Source organism: Lonchura striata, chromosome 3 (genome assembly GCF_050655825.1).
Source record: "Lonchura striata isolate lonStrDom1 chromosome 3, ASM5065582v1, whole genome shotgun sequence".
NCBI classification, from domain to species: Eukaryota; Metazoa; Chordata; class Aves; order Passeriformes; family Estrildidae; genus Lonchura; species Lonchura striata.
In genome coordinates, this window is record NC_140705.1 from 41,711,438 (window position 1) to 41,733,403 (window position 21,966).

Sequence of the window (21,966 nt, forward strand, 5' to 3'; positions counted from 1 at the left end):
AAGATGTAAGAATGTCGTATGAAACAGCTAAATGTAGTCTATTTGGAACGAAAATGCAAATTAAAAATATTAGAAGTATTGTGATTAATCTGTTTTTTGAAATAGCACCCAATTATTACTATCGAGTTGGAGGAATCAAGGAATACAGATGAAGACTCAAAGATTCTCAGGTATGCTAAGAGCTTAAAGAGCAAAGCCTACAAAGGGGAAATGATGTTGGAGACATAATTTTACCTATATTGCCAAAAAGGCAGCAAAATTGTTTTCTAACACAACAAATACCCTAGTTTTCTGAATTGTCACTCAGAACTCAGGAAAGGTGGTGAATCTTATGAAAACTAAAATGGAAGCAGCTCTTTGAACATCTCCCCTACAATACCATACTTGAGATACCACAGAATATCTCCTAGAATATTTTTTGTGAGACTTCAATGTATTTAGAGGCAATCAGGACACATTAAATGTTGGAGAAGTCTACAATCATTGTGAAGTTCACATGCATTAAAAGATAGTAATTTTAAATAAGTTTCCAGTATCTTGACTGTCAATTAATATTTAACGCTATCAACATTTCTTCTGTTCAAGAAATCGATGGACTAATATTCTGGAAACTGAAAAGTTATGTAAGAACCGAAACTAGCATATATAATTAATTAAGCAATAGGAACTTCACTAGTGCTTCAAAAATTAGGTTGTATATTTTACACTTATTTCCATCATACATTAATCTTTAATTATTATGATAATATCCTGTCTTTAATCCAGAATAGTAATGGATTTTAATAAACTCTTAATTCACATCTGTAAAAACAAATGTTTCAGTTATCATAAAGTTATTATAATTATCACATAATAGTTAAGAGTTTTTATATAATTTATTTAATTAATTTTCATCAAACAAAACAACCTTTATAGTTTTGGTTCTGATTTGACCTATGATTTATCTACACATTTCTATAGCTACCTAGCCTATATTTCTTTGGATTTTAGAGCAGGACTAGTAGCTAATACAGCAGTAAAAATTGACAAGTCCCAAAAATCACCAAGTATTCCCTGTTGCTGGGTTATATTACTCCTGTATGATTCATGTTGCTTATAGTAGAAGTAGATGAAGAATTTTTATATTATTTGCTTATAAGCTAATTCTGTTTGGTCTTTTTTGTCTTTTTTTTTTTTTTTTTTTTCCATTTAGTCAGGAAGCTTAAGTTGTATAAAAATGGGAAAAGATATATTCATTCATATAATGAAGATTTTTGTTCTGATCCTGCAGTACCTTATGTATTTGTATTTTATCTCTTACTCAATGGGATTTAACAGGATCCTGTAAATGTTTAAAATTAATAGTGCCTATAAGCAATTTAAAGGTCTATGGGGTAAACATATAAAAAAAATTCTGTAAAGTGTGTATAGAACTTGGACATGAATCTTGTGCCTTTCTAGACTTTAGATTGAATTAGATCACCCACATTTAGAAGATTTATAGATTTTTTTAGCAATGTAAAAATTCCTTTAGGCTGAATTTCTAGTCAGTGGAGAGGTGATGATTCAATGCAACTGCTTTAGGTGGGGATATTTTTTTGTATATAAAAGAGGTATTAGATGATTAGTTCTTTTCAGGAAGCAGCAAAAGCATGGCAGCTATATGGGGGAAGATGATATGGAAGATGACCACAGTGCAAGCAAGGCAATTACTGTACTGAGAAATGTATCTGAGCAGGGCAGGGGTGGTGGTAATTATGATCTTTGTTTACAGCCCAGAAGTCATCAGGTGTGACAGTGAATTGACCAGTGTCTTACATGGTGAGACAATGAAGGAGCCAGACAAAAATCTCAGTTTTTCTAGAAGCCATAATTTAGGAAAAAATAAACGGAGATTTTAATGAAGAGAAGCAGTAATGTGTTTTATTCTTAAGTAGTGCAGTATGTTATGATAAAACATCCTGGATATTCTCGAAAAAGTTTCAAAATATTGTAATTTGTCAGTTTTTATGAAGTAAGATACAAATTGAGGGTGTAGGGGTGTAGTCCTGCACAGAAACCTTGTAAAACAGTGACTAGAAGAATCATTCTTACACTCTGCTCTAGTGAATGGAAGAATGTGTAATTTTCCAGAGCTGAGATTAGAGCTGATAGTTTGTTATGTTCAGCTATACCCAGCACTGGATCAGTGTGCTCACAGATCATGAAGAAGATGGGGTATGATTCTTTTGATTTATCAATTTCTGGTCATTAGATGAAGCTTTACAGCTTGTGAAATCTTTTTGCTAATAGTTTTGCAGTAAATCCTGTTGTCTGCTCACTTCTTGGTCTGACTGCAAAAGAGATGTCTGTGGGCATATAAGTGGGTAATCATATTGTCCTTACTTTTCTTCATAGGCCTGATGCAGAGAAAATGGGGAAATTATGCTGGAATAGTATGCACAGTGTAATTTTGTGCTGTGTCTCTGGCATATATTACTGAGCTATGAGGAATGTGTTGGTCACATCATGCTCTAGATAATATTTCTGTAATACTGTTTGGTTCTAATTTATTTACATGTTCACTTAAAAAAACCAATATTTACATGGTGTTTGAAATATGATTAAAAAGATTGTAATCTAAATAAACTAAGCACAGCTACCAGTTAATAATCTCATTAGTCCCTTAAGTTATACTTGCATCATACTTCTTTGCAATCCTGTTTTCTTTATATCCTTTGCCTATATTCATAATTCCATGAGTATAGGAAAATTTTCTATCTGACTGCATCACACCAAGAATTAAGTTTATTGCATTTGATTGTTGTCTTATAATTTCAAACTATGTTGTAGAACACAGATTTTTCTTAGCCTTTCAATAGTTACATAAGTCCTATTTGGGTCAAAACAGAAAGCAGCACCTTGTCAGACATAAGGAAGAAAATTTTTGTCAGTATGAATTTTTAAATAGGAATTGAAATCCAGGTGCTGATAGTAGCTGATAACTCTCATGGATTTTTAGCTAAATATTCTGTATAAACCTGTGTTTTAAAAAGCCCTTGTGGCTTTTTTTTTTTTTTTTTGATCCTTAAGGACAAAAGTAAAATAACAAATAAAAATAAAGTCATTAAAAAGAAAAAGAGAAAAAGTAAAAATTAAAATTAAAATTAAAATTAAAATTAAAATTAAAATTAAAAAGAAAAAGAAAAAGAAAAAATAAAAAGAAAAAAAAGAAAAAAAAGAAAAAGAAAAAAAAGAAAAAGAAAAAAAGAAAAGAAAAAGAAAAAGAAGAAAAAGAAAAAGAAAAAGAAAAAGAAAAAGAAAAAGAAAAAGAAAAAGAAAAAGAAAAGTTGGTTTAGTTCTATATAAGAATTTAACAGGTAGCATGTTGAATATGACTGAATGACCATATCTGATACCTGTTTAGCAAATATCTGAAAGCAACACATAAAACTCGAATGGCCTGTATGTATTACAAAAGGGTCAAATCCACCTTTTTCCCACAAGGAGCATCCTTACTGGTTTAAATTCATTCTGTGTAATATTCCTAGGCAGCTGTGCTTTGGTGTAATGAAAATTCAGTTATAAATATTACTCCACTAGTCCATTTTCTCTTAGTTTTAAATTGCAGTTTCCTTCTCTTTTTAACAAGTCGCATTGCGCTCCAGAAGATACAGTTTAAATTAAAATTGTATTTATTTCCAGGTATTACAGTCTGTATTAAGCATATCTAATAATTTGCTTTCAAAACATAATACTATCTTCATACTATAATCAGAGATAAACTGACAGGTTTTGATTTGAGAACTATTGAAATTGGTAGAGGGTACCCTTTACACATTCTCAGCATCTTTTAATTGAGTTCATTTGTACAGAACATGCTAGACCACACCTTTTATGAAAGAAACTGAAAGCAGCAGTCAGTGTGTGACAGGATGTACTGCTCTGAGTGTAGTGGGTGTACAAACACCCTGAGTCTACAATCACATCTAAACTTATCTAGACTTAGTCCTATGGAGACTGTGTTTTTATTCACAGACCAAAACTGTAGAAACTGTTCTAGTATATCCAGAATAAGTCACGTCTCTTTCTGAGCTTGTCTCAAACTGGACACTGGAAGGGAGGAGTGGGTGCCTGCAGGTCAAGAATTAGCAGAATCTTGTAACATCATCACAAGACTCCCTGTGCCAGGAGTGCACAAAATCAAGTTCCTAAATAAAAAGAGAAGCAAAAATACTAGCAGTAGATCACAGTTAATATTATGACAGGTTCTGAAGTAAAACAGACTCAAGGAGCACAAAAAGATCACCAGCCCTGGCTCCAGCATTGATCCAGCTGGTAGGGTGTCCAGGGTCCTATGGGCACCATCTGGGCTTCATGGAGATACCTTTTTATAGCTATGTTTCCCCACCCTGAACAGGAATTTCTTGCTTTCTGTGCCGATTAATTATCAGGTGCACATTGTTCTTCCAGACCTTTCTGAAAATAGTTTGGAGGGCTTTGGAGGTCTTTGATGGTCTTGATCCACCTGTACTGGGTCAGCCTTTGATCAATAGTCCATGCTTATTTTTTGACCTCTGTACTGTGTTGTGTTTATTTCAGGATCCAGAACAAGGACATTTGTCCAAAAAAATGCTGCCAAATCTCCAATGTACTCCTTCTCCAGTCACATCACATTCTTTACCACAACATGTTCTTAGCAACAGCCCTTGGTTGGCTCCATGGCTATTCAACTATTGGTGTTTGAAACACACACATAAGATCCCTTGTCTTCTGGGCTTCTATGGTATTATTTCAAATGTTGTGTGAATACAGAGTATAATAAATTACTGTCTGTCTCAAATAATTTGCAGTTCTGAAGTAGGTCTGTCTGATCATTATGCATATTAATTTTAATTTCTAATATCATGGTATATTCCTATAAGTGGAATTAAATTTAACAAAAATCTTTCCTGCCTGTGGATTGCTGAGATAGCTGACTTTTAAACATTACCTGCACTAGCCAGTAATTTCTGGAGAGTACTTGTACCTTTTCAGTGGGTAGCAGCAATTAGGAAAACTGAAACTCAGGTCTTGCAAAGTTCCTTTATAGTCTATTTTTTTCTAGTATTTCAGATGCCTGAAGGTGTTAGAGATTAAGAAATTGTATCTGAAATGTTAAAAGAAATACTAATAGAAATAAGTAAATGGGAAGAGTACCTGCTATCAGTGGTCAGAAAAATCAATCTTTAAAATTGCATTCATTTACTGAAGTTCTCTTTTTACTTTATGCTTGTTCTTGATTGAGCAAGTGTTCTGCATTTAAATTAGTAGGAAGATAGTCCATTAATCAAGGAAAGTGATTATTCTCATAATATCATTTATTATACCAGATTTAAATACTGTGAGCAGTTCTGGGATCAGGCAGAAAAAATTTTCTTAACAGTCACTTTCTAATAAGAGAAGCTGATAAAAAAAAGATGGTGTTCTTTATACTTGGAAACAAGGGAGGTTCTAGAAAAAAAGGTTCTTAAAAGAGGTTAAAGAAAGGAGGTTCCTAAACAAAAAAAGAAGTCATTGTTACGATAACTAAACATGGGAATGATTTTTCCAAGAAGTTGTGGAATTCTTGTCTTTGTATATTTTCGAGACCTGACTGAACAGTACCTTATTGTGAAATAATGGACATTTCCCTGAGCAGGATCCTGGCTTAGAAAACCTGCTAGGTGAATCTGTAACTCTGTGATTTATGGATATTTATTGCAATAGGCTAAGCAGCATGAAACTTATACACATATTCAGTACATATAAAAAAATTTATTAAAGAATCCATACCTTAAGATTCTTGCACCTGACAATTTAATATCCTAGATCATCCTTAAAATAAGGAGGAACAATATCAATCCATAATAAGCCAGTATTAATTTTCCTTGCTTCATAAGTAAGAACTCTAAAACTATAGGATTCAGATTGTTTCTTTTTCCTAAAGGCATCTTGTATGTTTTGTAGGTTGTTTACTCCTTTTTTTTACAACTATGGACAATTTCTCTGTGTTTCAAAATAATATAAAAATGATTAAATAAGATAAGCCATCAGAATAAAAAGGTGAAACTACCAAGTTATATTTTAGATTGTTCAGTAATGTCACAATCACGTAAATAACACTTGAAAATATGTATTTAAATAAAAAAAAAATTATTTGTCTAGCAAACATTGTCTTCAGAAGAAAAAGGTGTTTTCCAATTTAATCTTCAAATATCTCTCAGCAAAAGAGTATAAAAACCTGCTTCAGTTTCACTGAGTCCTTGATTTCCAGGTTTTGTTGGATTGACAACAACATGACATGAAAGATACTTAGATTTTTAATGAGACAGTAAACTTTGGATCCAGTTTTACTGTAAAGTAATAGAAGAATTCAGGTCATAATGTTTAATTAGAACCCATTAAACACTTTTGAACATCATATCAGTATTACTTTGGAGATCCAAATGAAACAGTTCTTTGTCAAGTAGACACTTTTAAGACGAGAGGTGCTTTAACATTACATTAAGAGCTTCAAAGTGGAACATTTGATTTTCTGTATTATGATGTGTTTGAAATATTATTGTGAAGAAAATTCTATTTTTCAAAGTGACAGATGAATTATTAAGATAGCTTTGATTATAAAATACATCAAAAAATTTCTTTCATAAAGGCTGCCTATCCAAGGGTTTTTAACAGAGTGGCTTTAATGATTTGAGAAAATATGAAAATATTTTAATGTTGATTTAATAACTAAAAAATGTAATTTTAAAAATTATTGTGCTGGTGGCTTGTGCTAGTTCCATTCTACTGTGTTGTGATTTTAATTTTTTTCACTTAAATATATTATACACATGCATATATTGCCCTTGTATTCATTAATAAAAAATTTGAATACATGATTTAAGCATAAAATAAAACTTCCTCTCGATAGTGTGCCTCCAAGTCCAGGAATGATTAAAACTCCTAAATGATTAGAATAATCCTGCACATTGCAATTAAAATTTCAAGTTCTCCAAAAGTATTATGAGGAAGAGAGAACTGAAAATCTTTTTTTTACAAAAGAAATTGTAACAAAGAATAATTTATCTAGACATGTTTGCTTGTTTTAGCTACAATTGATAAAATAGCATTTAGATATGAACTCATCAAAATGCACAGCAATTGCAAAGCTATGAATTAAAACAAATTGATTGTATATAATCAGCTTGTAATCTATTGCCAGACTTAGGCATTTTTTTACTATCTCTGTTCTATCTATTTTTGAAATAATTAATTAAATTGTCTTTTCCTTTATGTTTATCTTTTTCATTTTTTTTTCTTTTCTCAGAGCCTGGCCCTGCAAGGTGCTTGTGAGTGTCCCCAGCTTCTTTTAGAAAACCTTTCCAGGGATGCTACTGTGCACCTCACAGGACAGGATGCAATTCCTTTAATTTCCTATAGTATTTTTTTTCTGTGAATTGTAGTGTTTGGTGATTAACAATGTCACTTTTACTGCTAACTATTTATTTTCTGTTATATTCATTATTTGTATTTTTGATGATGTATTATTTATAGTTAATTTCTGTGATTTAACACATATTAATTTTCTTTCAAGATGCAAAATATTGAAACAGTGGTTATAAGAACCTAATCCTAAATGGGACCAATTGCCTGTAATTATATTGGTGTCAATAAAAGAATAAGTGCTTTGATGTTTACAGGTGGCATTTGGAACATTTCAGAGCCAATCTGTATGCAACTTTATCAGTATTAGCAACAGTTAAAAATGTTAATCTTCAATATTGTTTTATCTTTAAATATTGCTGTTAAGTATAATGCAATCACACTGTAAAATTTTTCAATCACTATTTTCTTTATAACGTCTCTTGTTTTTCTTTTTCTTTTGCAGCAGGTTTGCAGGATAGACTTTGTGATGGCTGCATTTTAAATCTGTTCTTTTTTCTCTGTCAATTACCACAGGTTTAGTCCCTATGAGTGGTATAATCCACATCCTTGCAACCCTGATTCAGACGTGGTGGAAAACAATTTTACCTTGCTAAATAGTTTCTGGTTTGGAGTTGGAGCTCTCATGCAGCAAGGTATACGACTCAGTCTGCTCTTTCTCTTGGACACCATGTCCCACTTTTTGCTGGGGGTAGCAGTTCTCTGGCGCAAGTCACTTGCATGGGTGCCTCTGTGCATGTAGCCATAAACCAGCTTTTTTTATGATTATCCAGACATTCCCAACACCTTCCAAATTAATCTGAAGAGAAATAAAAAAATTAAGACTTAGAAAAAGTACAGCATAGACATATAGTTTATTTCCTACACAGGAAAACCTTACTGCATAATTAAATGAGCTAGACTGTCCATTACCTAAAACCCCTCTGTTTAAACAGCCTAAAAATGAATATATGTTCATCAGATAAGACTATGATGTATGTTTTAATCTTAATTTTAAATTAGAATCTATAGTAATTTTATATAAGAGATATTTTATAGATTTTAAACAAATCTATAATTTGTTTAATTTTGGTCTAGAAACCTTTCAACTACAGAAAGATTTAATCTAGTAGCTAGAACCTATAAAATAAAATCATATAGGAGATTTAATCCTGTCCAGCCATAATTTATATTTTTATAATCAGAATGACTATTCTTAAAGATTTAAATAAAATGTCTATATTCAACAATCTGAGAACTGAGAAACTGATGACATTGCTGACAATAAAATTGGCGGTTGTGTGGTCATAGTGCTGAGTAAAACCAACATCCAGTTTTAACTATAACTGTCTTAGTAAATTGCTTAAGCACATTCTGAAAAATCTGTAATTTCCTTGCCATATTCCTCTTATTTTGAAAGCATATCAAATATAAAGATCCATAAAAATAAATCACCATAAGGATTTGAACACAGTCATATAATATCAGACACATTTGAATAGCACATATTCATTTTTTGCTCTGACATTTCACTGGTCAGTATAGTGTAACACAAAGACTGTTAGTCCTATTAAAGAACCATTAAAAGGAATGGTTTTTCTTTCTGGAAAAATAACCATTGCATATCCCCCCCAAAAATCATAGAAAATATTGGCAGGAACAAGTACATATTGGTAGAGTTGTTTTAATGGATATACCTGAGCAATCATTTTTAAAACTTACCATTTTAGGTACAGCAGCTATAAATAAATCCTGGTTTTAACTCATCAAATGATTTCATGAAGCTTTCCTGTAACTGCAGTAAATATTCTGTCATATATCAGGTTGGAAGTCTTAAAAAGTCTCTAATGCCTCAGCAAGAAAAGTACTGTGCTCAGAAAAACTTGAATTAATAGGTAGAAAGAAATCTGGTTTTCAAAATAGAAATAAAAATGTGTCTATAGTTGGCTAAGTGTTTACTATCAACTATGTTGTCAATATTCATGTCAAGAAATTATATAGTTTAAACACAATTGCCAAATAAATGTTTGTAAGATAGTGATTGCTTTCAAGGAAGCTAACAAAAAAAGGGATGCTGAATGAAAGAAGGTATTTTGAATTCCATTCACAGTTCTCAGGATTGTCAGAATCTCTATCAATGCTGAGTTTTATTTCTTATGTGGCTTTATGCTTCTATGATGGAAAAACCAATTTAGATTTTCATATCAACTTTTTGCAAGAAAAAGGTATTTTAGTCTGTAACATCTAAACATTGTTTTTCAGAATCAAAATAAGAAAAAAACCCCAACCTTCATTTTAAAAGATATCTTTGGAGGATAATAGTTTTCCTTGAAGGAAAACTAGTTTTTCAGAATTAAGGCTGACCCTCTGTCCTTGCTTTATATTGTTTTACTTTTACTCAGTTCATCCTTTAATAAACCTTAAAGGCATCATTTTAAGGATGCAGTATCAGTCTTGATTTTGATGATTGTTTAAAAATAAAATATCAAAGACCTAAAGTCATCTAAATCTAGGCTTTCAGACAAGCCTGGAAGTTTTCACCTAATAGCAATAACTTCAGTAGAAACAATATAGAAACCCTTAGGCCACACTCATATCAACATATGAAGTGCTGCTTCTTTACAAAAGTTTTGCCTATTGCTGGAGGATACATGATAGAGGAAACTCATACATGTCTTGCTGGCACCTATCACTCCCAGGAAAATGTGGGATATAGTGCTGGACATGACGTTGCCTTGGGTACATGACAGTCAGCCCCTGACCAGGCTCTGTTTCATGGGCCCAGGTGGCACTTGGTCTCAGTCCCTGGTAAGGTACGAGCTGGTGGTAACTGGGGTAACTGCAGCAAATGTCTCCACTCTGCTTTCCTTTCCAGTCCTGTCTGACTATACTGGTGTTGGTGTTTAAAATTAAATGAGAACAATAATAGTGAGTGATATATAGAGTGATAGTGGGCTTGTTGGGAAATCTTAGTGTTATGATGTCTAAGTGTCTGAATAACAGGGCCTAGGACTCCATCAGACAGGTACTTTTCTACTTTTTCCCTTGCAGAATTCTAGGCAGAGTCTGGCGCTGGAGTTGGCTGTCATGTCCAAGTCTGTCAGCCTTTTTTGTTTGAAACAGCAAGGGTAAGATGAACTGCAGGGTAAGATGGGCTGTTTTTGAATACAGTAGTCCAGTTATGATACCACTTCTTTTTTTGTTTTATTTTGTTTTCTTCCTCCCTCCCTCCCCAATCCTTCTGTTCTTTTTTTTTTTCACATTAAGTTTGGAAGTTTAACATAATCTTTCACCTATATGAAGATGTGTTACCTTGCTGGACCAGTTCCTTAACTAATTCAATATAAGCATTAAAATTTAACAGGAGCAAAATAGTCCATCTTGCCTTCATTCCATTTTACCCAGAAGATATATGAGCAAAAATAGTAACCAATTAACAAAAAAGGGCTGTTTTGGTACAATGGTATAGTGAATCTGACGAAGCTGTTTCCCTCAAAACAAGTTTTCAGATACTTCTAAAAGATCTTACATAAAGTTCTTAAAATGGAGCTTGAAATTGTTTATTTTACATCATTAGAAATTTCATTTCATTCAATTATAACATTATGGAAAAAATCCATACATGCTCATTTATAATAAATATTTGTATATTACAGTAAATTTAATTTATTCTTATTTTTAGTAATTAGACACAAGAGGAGTTTATGTGCTTCAGTTTGTCTCATTAGACTCTAAATTTGCATTAAAAATTATGCAGATTACTATACAGTGTCTGTCTCCCCCTCCATTCTTTAGTGCCATGAGCAGGCAACTCCAGCAATGCATTATAATCTATCTTTATCTAGTTTATGCATAGAAGTCTAAAATTTTTATTGCTATTCTATTGAATTGAAGTGTGTAGCATACATACCTGTATTTATATGAAACTGTGGGGGCTAAACATAGAGATGGGAGATATTAATTTTTTATGTCAACATTTAATAAACTATCCTTTACAGCAATGCAAATGACAAAACTCAAAAGCATATTTATAATGGATTTAAGATTTCATTTTTCAGATATGAAATCCTTTATTCCACATCTGGTACCTTCATCAATTGTTTATTTTTTATGGAAAGCAAGTTGAAGTAACTACTTTTTTAGTATTGGTATTTTTATATATATGTTTAGAAATTTTAAAATGGCACTGATCACTGAATCTCCCATTACTATATTTTGATTCCCACAGCTCCAAAAATACCTGTCTTTATAAATTTAACAAGTTATTTTGCATTTCAGTTGTGTGTGTTTGTACAAGCAGTACATCTAAACCAGTAGCTTAAATATTTTTTTGCACAGTGATTCCATTTCCCCCTGTAGCAAAAGTACTAAACACTTATTAATTGTTTTCTGTGCACCCGTTTCACCTTTCTCCCCTGGTTTTCGTTAGGTTCTGAGCTCATGCCTAAAGCCCTCTCCACCAGGATAGTGGGAGGCATTTGGTGGTTTTTCACACTTATCATCATTTCCTCGTACACTGCTAACCTAGCCGCCTTTCTGACAGTGGAACGTATGGAGTCCCCTATTGATTCTGCTGATGATTTGGCCAAGCAGACAAAGATAGAGTATGGGGCAGTTGAAGATGGAGCAACTATGACTTTTTTCAAGGTAAGTTTTATATTCTGTTTGAGAAGATGCTTTATCCTGATTTTGGGGGGAAAGCCTTTGCACCTTATTGAGGGGCAGCTAGTACAATTCCTGATGCCATCAAAAACAAGTGGAAACCTTTCTTTTCTTTTCTATTTTATCAAAAAGATAGCAAAGGAATCAAATGAAAAATCTCTCATAGAAAAAAAAAAAAGGTTGTTCGATGTTTTAACAAATTGAATTTATAGTAGTGAATTACATTAAGAAACCTGAATACCTTGCTCAGTTCTTTTTTATCTGCATACAAGATTAAACTTTGTCATATTAAAAGTTAGTTTTAATTCAGCAGCATTGTACCTAATTATAGTCTTTACTCAAGAAACACTAAGGATATTAGTGGCTCTACTGAGGAAAACTTTTTGGACTTCATAATTTTGAGAAACTTTAAAATGAAATTTTGGGTCCATGTAAAACGCTCAGATTATCCCAGTTTTTCTGTTTCTCTTAACCTGCTATTAAAACAATTCAGTTTGAAATATAGTGAAGTGAGATACTGAATTAGAGGAAAATATTTCTTGTCTAGATTCATCAGGCATTTAAGCAGACTGAGATTAGTGATAAATATTTTTGAAGGGAGAGAAGATGGTTTGTTCTCTAACTCCTGATGTTGGATAGCACAGAGGTGTCTCAGATCTTCTAGAGAGGTATTTAACAATATTTTTCTGTTCTTTCTGAAATCTTTTTGGTTAATATAGACTAGCTTTAAGAATTATTATGTTATCACCCAAAGCTCTGCATTGGCTGTCACATTGGCATTTGTAATCAGCAAATTAAGTACCAAGGCAGCTTTTAAACTGGTACAGAAATTGCTCAGTTTCTCATGAAATTCAGAGAGCACAAGATTGTTTACATATCAAGGCTAAATAGTCTCTATTTAATCTTATGACCATAGACCTTTTACCAAATCAAAGTGTACAAATAGTTTTAATTTAAAACATAAATAATTTCTAATGCTTTCAGGTTCTGCTTGGAAATAAAAATCGTTCTACTCCAATATCTCAGAATGTTTCAGGCTGCTTAACTTAAAGCATGAATTGGGAATGTTCTGAGTATTGTCCTCAGAATACTCATTGGGAAAGGAGCTGATGAAATTGAGAAGTAACTAATCAGTTAGAGATCTCTTCATGTCAGAAAATATGTGAAGCAGTTAAAAGTAACAACATTGAAAGTTTAAAGACTGAATATTTTTAAAGAGTCAAAATTATTTTTGTCATGAGACATAAAGAAATAACAGAAGATATTTATTGAACTACCAGAAAGCACTATAGGGATTAAACTTAATTTAGTATGGGAGAAAATTTTGATCTAATTCTATTTCAGATTCAAAATGTGGACACTGTAGAAATATTAGGAAGTAACTTTAAATTTTTAGTTTTCTTTCTTATCCTTAATTATCTGATTCACTTTTTTTATTTTTCTTACTATTTCTTATGTGGGTTTTCTAAATTTCTAAGTGCACAGAGACTATTCCTCTTTCTGTGGACTTTTTTCCCTCTGCATGTTAATATAGTAGTCCCTTTTCTGCACAATTATTCCTTTCTGCTCTCTTCTGTTCTTCTGTTTACATTTCTCTAGATATATTTTGTGATTATCTATGTATTGTATTGTATCCAAGAACTAAAGAGGCCTTATGTCTGATGAAATAGCATTTTCACATCCTTCATTGAAGATATTTATCTGCAGTTGAAATAACCCTAGACTTAAACACAACAAATTTAGGATGTCAGATCACATAGTTTAGCATTACTTTCTTTACATTAATGAATTTCTTTCCTTCACTATAAGTGAAAAAGAGAACTCATAAGAAAACATAGGATTTATTTATTCAGCTGATAAATTAAGGTTTATTCTATTGAAAACGTATATCTTCTGGATTTTTTTTGTGAGCAGATCATAATTAGCAAGTGTTTTATGACATGAAACTGAACCAATAATTAAGAACTGTTCCAACTTGGGACCAACTGATTTGAAATATTTTTCTGTTGTTTACTATCTCATCTGGTAGAAAAGTAATGTATATTATTCGCTACTGCTATTAATATTTTTTTATTATTAATAGATATTATTTACCTAATGAAACAAATTTAAACTTAAGCATTAGATGTAGCTGTTCTTGCAGATAATCAATAAGTGAAAATCATGCTCAAATAGGAAAGTAAATGAAAATTATACAATCTCATTTGATTCATTCAGTGTCTGAAGCAATCTCCAGGAGAACATTAGGGTTTTCTTGATGCAAATATCATTCACTAGAGCTGTCTGTATAAGGAATATAGGTTAATTACATATGTATTCTATTAAAGAGAAACCAAAACTTATATATATATATATATATATATATATATATATATATATATATATATATATATGTTATGTATATGCATATATACTGTCTTCAACAATGAACTTCCTAGTAAAATTAGGTATTTTTCCTTAATGATGTGGAGTTATCAGAAAATAAAGTACTATAATTTTGGTCAACATAGTATATCTACATTTGTGTGTTTTCAAAACATACTTCTAGTCAGCAAAGCTAATTACTTCAGGAATATAATTTCCTTACATAAAAAAATGTGTAAATGCAAGAAAATATTTTAAAGTAACACTTTAAGTGGAATTGTATTACAAGGTTCTGCTAGAATTGAATATCTGATAGAGAATGCTAAAAAATACAAAAAGTGCTTAAGCACATGACTGATAAAACAGTTTTAAATGGTATATATTATATTCTCTGATATATAGATAACTGAATATCAAGTAGAAAGTGCCATTTTGTATGACATTAAGGAAAATAGTAATGAACTTTTGTGTCCTGTTCTGGTCATCACACTTTGAAAATATGCTTAAAATTGGAAAGTGTTCATTAAAGGTGAAAGAATTATTCTAGGTCTGAAAATAAGCATTGAAGTTAGAGGCTAAAGATCTGTCTGTTTAATCTGCTGAAGAGAAGGTTAAGAGGTGACTTGATCATGGTTTGCAAATGCCTTAATGGGAATGAGACTTCTGACAGTAGATGACTCACTAATCTAGCAGAAAAAGGCATAATGAGATCCAGTGTTTCATAGCTGAAGTTAGGGAAATTCAGACTGGAAATAAGGTGCATATTTTTAAGAGCGAGAGTCATTAACCACTAGTATAACTTATCTAGGTGTGGGTTTGATTCATCCATCAAAGGCAGCCATTATGAGAAAGATAGATAAAGCAGAGCACAAGCATGTTGTTCTTTTGATTTAGAGGTTACTCAAGGAAAGAGATAACCTTCATTATACAGGAGATCAGATTAGATTTTAGTAGTACTCTTGTAATTCAAAAATCTAAGAGGGTATGAGTTCTAGGGGTAGGAGTTTCACAAAGATAATTGAGAGGTTAAATTTATCATCTGTGTGTATGTTTATCCTTAGCTGCTTTTGTCTTGTTTTAATGAGAGAGGATTAAGTAAAACAGTGACACTGTGATACAACAAGATATAAAGACACCAGATGGTTTGCTAATGTTAAATGAAATGATCATATTTTGGTAATAGTTATTAGTTTCAGTCACAGTGAGGCTTGGTAGTTGTCCACAAGACAGACAGTAATTTCTTCATAAATTAGCTATATAGCAGTCCATTGAATTCTTTCCTTAAAAAAATCTTTGGAACATGGCCAAAACTTTGTGGTGCTAAAAAATCAGAACCTATTATAAAGGGGAACCAAAATGGTTCAATGGAAAAAGCTAACTGCTGGATTAAAACCTCCTGAAGGTAAAATCTTGGAGAGCACATGGGATATATGTTGAAAATGCTCTTACTCTTGTGAGTCAAATATCCTTGTGAAATAGCTTTGATGAAAAAGGAGAATGTTATCCTCAGGCATTTACTAGGTCCTTCATCTCATGCCTCCTCATGGTCTGAGAAATATGAAGTACAACTCTTTTAGAAACCAGAAAGCAAAGGAAAATTTCAGTGCTCTCTCCTCTTAAGATCTTCTTATCTGGACTGAGCATGGAAAGGAAATAATTTTACAAGTTATTTTTTTACATTATATGCCTGGTGGGTCTGCTCAGCTAATTAATTGTGAATGATAAAGAAAACCTCAGTATTGTTCAAGAATTGGAATAAAAGATACGTGAAAGTAAGTTCTAAGCCTTATCTGTTTTTAGGCTAGGAGTGTTCATTTCTGATACATACTTGGATGTTTCTCAAATTATGGATGTTTTCTTAATTATGAAATTCTCTTCCTTTCTCTTGGCTGCTTTTGTCACTATTTACCACTTTCAAATTTCAGAAATCTGGTTTTTTACCTGTTTGGAATAAAATAAAAATAATTTATTATTTTTATGAAAGGTAGTGATCTCACACTAACTGTTCTTGGATCAAAAAAGCTTCAGATTTTTCATTGCCTCTGATTTCTCTGGTCTCTCACTTTGTGTTTCTCACTTGGTTTTCTTGCTGAATAACAATTCTGAAATTAAGAAGAACAATATTAATTCTACCCAGCTTCTATTTGCACCACACTTCCCCACCCTCATACACACAAAAAACTATACACGTATGAGGTCTACATTGTTAAGATATTTCTTGTGAAGCTGTCAAGTGCTTTTATTTCTCCCATAATTTTTTATATCTGTAATGTTCAATGTCAGAGTTTCTTTCTTTCTAGGTTTTTACAGTACCAGGTACAATGGAAGTTTTCTTACTTATGGTTACTAGGCATCTGCATACTAAATAGTAGAAACCAAAGTACTTTTTCAGTCTTTAATAGCAGTAAATTAGTGTCATTACTCTTTTATCCCAAATAAAAGGTCTTAGCTCTCTGTTTTGTTGTTAAGGAAGATGAGGCACTAAATGGGATTGCATCTCTTTCAGGATCACTTGGTGAAAGGTAGACAGGGGACTAATTCAGGAAAGCTGACTCACATACCTTAGAATTATCTGGTAGACTGACTATTCTGTTTACCAATTACATTTGCTGGTTTCCTTTTTTTTTTTTTTTTTTTTCTTCTTTGGGATCAAGTTTTGTATTCCAGCTCTACTTTTCTACAATATATTTCAATTCTTCCTGCACTCCTTTCTCTCTATAATGAGCCATGTTGCTCATCCTTTTTAGTCATTTTCCTTTTCCCCCATGCCCTCACATTTTACCCTAGTCATTTTATTGTCACCTTTCTGAGAAAATTTAGAGAGGCAAAATTCAGCACTTTTTGTCTATCTTCCTCTTCCACATTCTCAGCCTGTTGTTAAAAGAAATTGCATTAATGGCATTAAGGTCTACCTATACAAAGTCTCAGAAGCAGTCTCTTAAAGCTGAAGGAAGGACTTATGGTGGAATTTTCCCACTGCTTGCAACTGGAGTACAAATTACAGATTCTCTGACAATCAGAATAACAGCAGCAAGAATAAAGGTATTAATGTTATTCAGTTTTTGTGAGGTTTGCATTGATGTACAGAAACCTGTACTTCAGTGGGATTTTCATGTCTGGGTTTGAGTACTGTAATAGAAAAAATTATGTTTATTTGTTTAACAAGTAAAGATACAGTACAAAGATATGGGTGTATACACAGAAAGAACCTTCAGTTTAATGTCTCAAATAAAACACCATGAAGATTGGCAGTATGTGTTAATTATTTGGTGCAATTGTTGCAAGTCAAAAATGGGAGAAGTACTGCTTGTGAGTTTCTCAAATATCCAGTAACTGACAGTGACTAATGGAAAACAATTGTTTCAGTCACAGCTTCCATGTACTAATTTTGATAAAACGTAAAAAATAATAGGCAACAGATACATGCTCATTTCACTTTATAGAAAAGTTGCATTTTGATGGAACAAATGCAGACTTGTTCTTGCATGAAAAAACATGTGGTAGATTTCGCTAAAAAGAGAATTGAATATAAGTACCATGTAAACACTTTTTCTTCTTTTTGATTATGCTGCTTTGGACCTAACTGCTGGAAAAACCTACAGCTGAAATGAATCATTTCCTCTTTGCCATGATTCCCTCTTTGCAAGAACACTACGTAACCATTGCTTCTTTTAATGTAAAAAAAAAAAGAGCAGATAAAGTTGTAAATCTCTAAAACGAGGTCTGCGGTCACTCCATACAGTTAAATCTGCAATAGTAGAGCCTGTGAGAGTGAGATACAGACTTTGTTCAGAGATCTTAAAGCATCTCTGCCTCACCAAGTTCTACTTATTTTCGTAAAAGGTCTGGGAAGTTAGGCAACGGTTGGTAGGTTATATGATACATTAACATAGACTATAGGAAGAAAAGCAGTTCATTTGAATTCTCTATAGAAGAAATTACAATAAATTTGGTACCATTAAGTTGTATGGGGTGAACTGTCTTTCTTTTGAATTTTAAGGCAGAAAGCAGAAAAAATTCACAAAAAGTGCTTCATTCAAAGCAACTGTCTAGTTATGGGGACAATGGTTTTATGCTGTCTTGACCCCTAGAGTGATTATTATTCCTACAGCGAATAAGACCAGATATTTGGCTTGTGTTGCATTTCAGTGCTGTGTCATGAAACTAAAAATAAATGGAGTGCAACAGAAATTCACTGTCCTTTCACTCTCATGTTTGTCCCCCGACCCATGACTTTTCCCTTCCCTTTCTCCTTTCCCTGTTCCTCATTTCTTATACCCTTCAGTAAGGACTGAAAAAGATGAACATGTCTAGTCTTCATTTCTACAAAGATTATTCTATATATCCCGGCAGTAAATACTCTTAATAAGCTGCTGGATAACATTTGGTTATACTTAAAAACTATAGGATTCATATTTATCATTTACATTTGTCTCAGGCTACAGCTCTTAGAAATAACCGGAACATGTAGAAATGCCTTTTGATGTCCAGTCAAGGAAAAGAAATATAGCTTTCCAATGAAAACAAGAGTAGGCATTCACAATCATTAAAACATTTAAAAAAGTCATTAAGATATGAATTGGGTTCCCACTAGTTATTTTTGAAAGGAAGTCTAAGAGAGACATCAAAAATAAATGAAAAGTTGGCATTATGAAAATTCTAGTTTCTCTTTGAATTAATTAAACATTTCCATAACTCAGTATCAGTTTCTGCCTTACCAAAAGTGTTCAGAAGGGAAAAAGCATTGTGCTGATCTCCTCATTGAACTCTCAGGTGGGCTACCTTATGGTCCCATACGTATTTCAGAGTATGACTATTATACAGAGGCAAAATAAACATACAAACATTTGTATTGTATGTTGGCATTATTGCCAACTTCTTTGCATTAATTTTCAAAATTGCATCCAACAATATGCATTAATCAGTGTGTATGCATTAATAATCCATACTGTAGGTACGTAGTGGACACAATCTGAATAAAATCGATCTTTCTCAGTGTATAAGGTATGATAAAGTATAGCAAGATCCAATTTCCAGTTAGATAGAAATATGGGATACAAGAAATCAGAGCCCAGACTGGGTAAAAAAAATAACAACTTTACATTTCACCTTAGAAAGTCAAGCCTGATATGCATATGTTACCCAAACCACAGTTTGAGTCTGAAATTGTGTCAGGATTATTGATCAACAAAAGACAAGAATTTTTATCACATATAGATAATTCAGATGGATGTAATAATCTAGGCATTTGAAAAATCACTTTGTAGTTAAGAAAAAACCACTCTGCCTCTTTCTTTCTTTCTTTTTTTTTTTTTTTTTTTGAGAATATACAGTGATGCCACTGAAGACAACAATCACAGAATCACAAAATGAGTAAGGTTAGAAGGGACTGTAGTGGGTCATCTGGTCCAACCTAACTGCCTAAAACAGGGTCATCCTAGGGTCATTCCATTGCATGGAATTGTGTCCAAACAGTTCTTGAATACTTCCAGTGAGGGAGACTCTACAACCTCTCTGGACTACTTATTCCAGTGCACACTGATTCACACAGTAAAGAAATTTTTTGTCATATTCAGATGTAACTTTCTGTGCATCTGTTTCTGCCCATTGCCTCTTGTGCTATTGCTGGGCAGCACTGAGCAAAGCCTGTCTCCATCCTCTTGATATCTCCCTTCAGATACTTATTCACATTAATGTTGTCCCATCTCATTCATCTCTTCACGAGGCCAAACAGACCCAACTCCCTCAGCCCCACGCATAAGAGAGATACTCCAGGCCTTTGCTTATCTTCATAGCCCTCCTCTGGATTTGTTCCAGCAGCATTTTGTCTGTCTTGTACTGAGGAGCCCAAACTGGTCACAGCACTCCAGAGCCAGGATCACCTCCTTCAACCTGCTGGCAATGCTTTACCTAATACATCCCAAAATGCCATTTGCTTTTCTTTGAAGTCAGATGGAGTTCAATCACCCCTAATTGCTGTAAATTGTTTTTCTCAATAGCTTTTTTATTTTGTTTTGTTTTGTTTTAAGCCAGTCCAACTCCAGGTTGTCCAACCTCTTCTACCTTCAGCCTCAAGCATGTTGGCTCTACATGCCTTAGGCCTGTGGCAAGTCAACCCAGCTATCTCATCCAGCTGAAAATATACATTTTTGTTGTTGCATTTTTATTTTTCAGTTTTGGAGAATACTACTCTAGCTGCTAGAAAGCTAGAACTGATGGGAGTGGAGCAGAGTGTCATTACATGGCAGGGGCAGTCTCATATCACCCTGCTAAATGTGAAAGCCACTGGGAATCCACACTTGAAAGTGTGATAATGAGAAAATCAACCACACTGAAATTGCTGATATTTACAATGTATGTTTTCTTTATGTACTAATGTAGGTTTTGTCTTAAACTGGTAACCCATTTTGCTTCCTTTCCCTTACCTGATGCTCTCCACTTTCTGGCCTCTTCAGGGCCTGTAATAATGCTGCTGACAGGATCAGTTGTAAGAGAATTACTGATCTCTGGGTTCTCATCATAAGTTTAGTTGCAAGGGTTTTTCCTCAGAAATGCATAACCTAATTGCTCTCTCTCCTTATCACCTTTCTCTCTTCCTGCTGTTTTCCCCAGGAGGTAGGGTGAGAACACTTCTCTTTTTTCTTCGCTTTTCAGCTTTTTTCCGCTTTAAGTTTGTCTTCAGATCTTGAGCAAGGTGAGAAAGAGAACTGAACCAGATCATAGAGAAACCTTTAACTGCAAACAGCATTCTGTATGAAAGACATAATTCAGAGATAGGGTTTGTTTAGGAAATTCAGAGTACATCTGAACATTTTTAACTATCAGAGCATGAAAAAAATTGCCTTGCTCTTCAAAGCACATAGATCTGTCACCAAGTAGCCATGTAAAGTTTGCCAGATTTGATCTATGACTCATCCTGGGAATGTGATTCAGAAGCAATTCTTCAGAGTGAACTGGCCCTTGATTCAGCTATTTCTTTTTGTGGGACCCTGCCATATAAGCAACTTTCAGCATTGAATTTCTTCCTACTAAAACATCCTGAAATTCTCCATTCATTAGCAGAGGTGAACTCTTAGTTCTGCCTGTCAATTTATTTATCATAGTACTGAGGTGTTGCCCACGTGCATTAGCATTGCTTTGTGTACAGAAATACTTTCAGTGCCAGAATAGCCCCAGACATCACCTAAAATCTTATTATGCTGATGAATTTCTTCTCCAGATTTATTAATTTCTCCAAACCAAGTGCTTGTTGAGATTGATTAAACCATCCTTTTTGCAATAGATCTATGGTAATAATTATGTAATTATGCAAGCTTTTTTTGCCTTTTAGGCATTTTTCTTTATCCGTGCATTAATTGAACTTGTATTTAATGTATTAAAGATCCTTAATCTGCACAATAACTTTACTAGTTTATAAAAATTGTGCTAGAAAACACTTTAGAATCACAGAATCACAGAGTTGTTTAGATTGGAAAAGAGCTCTGAGTCCAGCCATTAACCTAACACTACCAAGTCCATGTCATTAAGAACCTCATCTGCATGTCTTTTAAATACCTC

General features: G+C 33.1%; 1 protein-coding gene across 4 annotated transcripts in view; it reads left to right on the forward strand.

The window, feature by feature from the left end:
• GRIK2 (glutamate ionotropic receptor kainate type subunit 2) overlaps positions 1–21,966 on the forward strand; it is a 341,730-nt gene that overhangs the window by 241,034 nt on the left and 78,730 nt on the right. For all 4 annotated transcript variants that reach the window (XM_085574923.1, XM_077782281.2, XM_077782282.2 and 1 more), the window contains 2 exons: positions 7,921–8,039; positions 11,813–12,030. In XM_085574923.1, the coding sequence (XP_085431049.1) occupies positions 7,921–8,039; positions 11,813–12,030 (337 nt within the window). The remainder of the gene's footprint in view (positions 1–7,920; positions 8,040–11,812; positions 12,031–21,966) is intronic.